Source organism: Montipora capricornis, chromosome 8 (assembly GCF_036669925.1).
Source record: "Montipora capricornis isolate CH-2021 chromosome 8, ASM3666992v2, whole genome shotgun sequence".
Classification (NCBI taxonomy): Eukaryota; Metazoa; Cnidaria; class Anthozoa; order Scleractinia; family Acroporidae; genus Montipora; species Montipora capricornis.
In genome coordinates this window covers 36,178,742-36,181,241 of record NC_090890.1, presented here as the reverse complement: position 1 = coordinate 36,181,241, position 2,500 = coordinate 36,178,742, and the positions used below count along the sequence as shown (strand labels likewise).

Below are 2,500 nucleotides of genomic sequence, written 5' to 3'. Positions count from 1 at the left end.
CGAATCTCAGCGCTCGCCATTTTTCACGGACTGTTTGCAACTAACAATCATGCTATGGCGGGAAATGACGTCATCGATATCCATGGAAAGTACGCCACTCTGGTCCCGGATGTAGTTTCGTACGAATTTTGTGAGTGGCGTATTTTCCAGTAAAACACTCCTGTCTATATAACAAAAATAAATCTACTGAAAATTATGGAAAATACGCCACTCTGGCTCGGGATGTAGTTTCGTATGAATTTATGAGTGGTGTATTTTCCAGTAAAACACTCCTGTCTATATAACAAAAATAAATCTACTCGGGAAAGGGTTGACCTATGGTCGAGAAACGGGCCCCTGGTCTTCATCAGGCGATAAGGCCAACGTAGCGCGTAACCACTCGACCTTTTCGCCCAGCCAATGAAGACCATCAGTAGGCGGACGAAACGTAGCGCGCAACCACTCGACCTTTTCGCCCAGCCGATAAAGACCATCAGTGGGCGGACGAAACGTCGCGATTTACGACCAACAATAGAAAACAAAAACTTCATAAACTCCCCCGTTACAATGTTGCTGTATTGGACAATGCAGCACTTTGTTTGTGTACCAAAATCGTAAAGGAGACAGAAAAATAATAAAGACGAACTCGGTTGTTCATATGTAATTGGCATTTAGTCAAAACGCGACCCTCTGGGGAAAGTGTCCCAAACATTTTTGTGGATGATTGTAGGAGACTTCATCCTGACACGATTACACGTTTTATCATTTATAATTAGCATTATTAACTTATTATTACTTCCGGTATTTTTAATTTGTCAAGTTTGTAATATATTAACTTACCATATGGTTTCATCTCGAGCTCATGATATGGATATGTTGCCACCTAAGAGAAACATTGCAAAACATCGTTAGAACCAAAGCGAAAATGTTCATTCCACTTTCCAGATTCATGGTTGGAAGTAGTTTATGACGATTGTAACTAGAATAAACCCACTGAAGTCAGGTTTTCGTTTCACTCTAAATTACAGGAGTTTCACTTAATTCACAATTTAAAACAAATTAAGAGGCAACAACTGACGAGTTGAACATTGATAAGAAGCATTAAAAGAAACGCTTTGTGCGCAATTCGAACGTTGCTGCGATTGATTGTTCTTATGGTTAGTTGCGGCTTCGAGCGCGTGACTTCAGGCACGTGCCCGACACCCGAATGCCTTGGTTTCTCAAAATAACGCAAAAAGGAGCGCCTTTCGAAACCTAAACATCTTCGATATTTTAAAGTACAGGATTTCACTTCACGTGAGGGTAGAGGGTTTCAATCACGCGTGAGCCTAAAAGCAACACAGGGAAAACATACCCCCAAGAAGATCATGTTGGGATAAGTCCAGTCATCACCGTCTCTGATTATCCACTGGTGTTTATCCTTTAAAAATACAGACAGATAATTATCCCTGGAAAAGATCGAAATTTGCATTTCCCACATTCATCTTTGAAAACCTTCTGCAAGGCATCCGAACCCCCGCCCCCCCCTCCCCCTCCTGGCTATATTCTGATTTCGCCCCAGAAATGACGATGAGTAAAGATAGTTATGACAATCAGAGATCGTTTGAGACCCAACCCTCTGAGTCCAATCGGTCAGTTTTGAACGTAAATATTAAAAGCTGAACAAATGAAAGTCAGAAATTTCGAGATAAATGAAAGGTATAGACTATACTTTACTGAAGAGAGAGAAAAGCACACACAGTGCATTTTACCTTTCGACACACCCAACCGCAAAATTGATTTTTGCCCTGAGTGGAACTCGAATCCTCGTCTCCCTGATTACAAGTCGGCATGCTACACCACTACACAATCGAGGCTACAACGCCGGCAATGCAGCAGATTAACGAGTTGATTTAGCGGCGTGGGGATCCCTAGGGCCCAACTTTTCCTTCACTTGACTCTATGACCCCAGACGGGGCTTTAAAAAAATGAACGTCAGAAAGTCACCTCATTAATCTGCTAAGACAGCCTTGATGGTGTAGTAATCAGGGAGACGTGGGTTGTAGTCTCGCTCTGGGCAAAAACCAATTTTTCGGATAACTGTGTCGAAAGGTAAAATGCACTTTCTGTGTTTCTCTCTGTCTTCACTTTCGTGAAGTAAACAGTCTTTTGGACAAAAATCAAAGCTCAAAAATTTGCCAGTCAGGTGTTAAGCAAACAAACTTTCAAAACCTGAAGAAAACTGGAAGTGATTTTTTTTTTTTTAATCATAGTAGCATTTTGACTTATTGCTCTACTGAGTTCTAAATTTCTCTCGACCTAACGTTTTTTCCGGCCTTCACGCAAAAAAAGGGCCGGTTACATACCTTCGGAATAAGCACACATCGATATTTCTTCAAGAAACTATCCTGATAAGCCAGTGCATATGAGGTCCAGTTGGGGTACAATTCTGAATAACACAAAACAATTATAAAAATAAAGATACAATGCACTTAGGAATAGAGTTACTGTTTACAACAAATTAGAAAACCAGACACTCGCG

The 2,500-nt window shown here is 41.0% G+C and overlaps 1 protein-coding gene across 3 annotated transcripts in view; it reads right to left on the bottom strand.

Moving 5' to 3' along the window:
- Positions 1–2,500, bottom strand: part of LOC138014229 (uncharacterized) — a 30,887-nt gene that overhangs the window by 10,645 nt on the left and 17,742 nt on the right. For all 3 annotated transcript variants that reach the window (XM_068861257.1, XM_068861258.1, XM_068861256.1), the window contains exons 5-7: positions 2,325–2,407; positions 1,334–1,399; positions 820–862 (exon numbers count right to left, since the gene is read on the bottom strand). In XM_068861257.1, the coding sequence (XP_068717358.1) occupies positions 820–862; positions 1,334–1,399; positions 2,325–2,407 (192 nt within the window). The remainder of the gene's footprint in view (positions 1–819; positions 863–1,333; positions 1,400–2,324; positions 2,408–2,500) is intronic.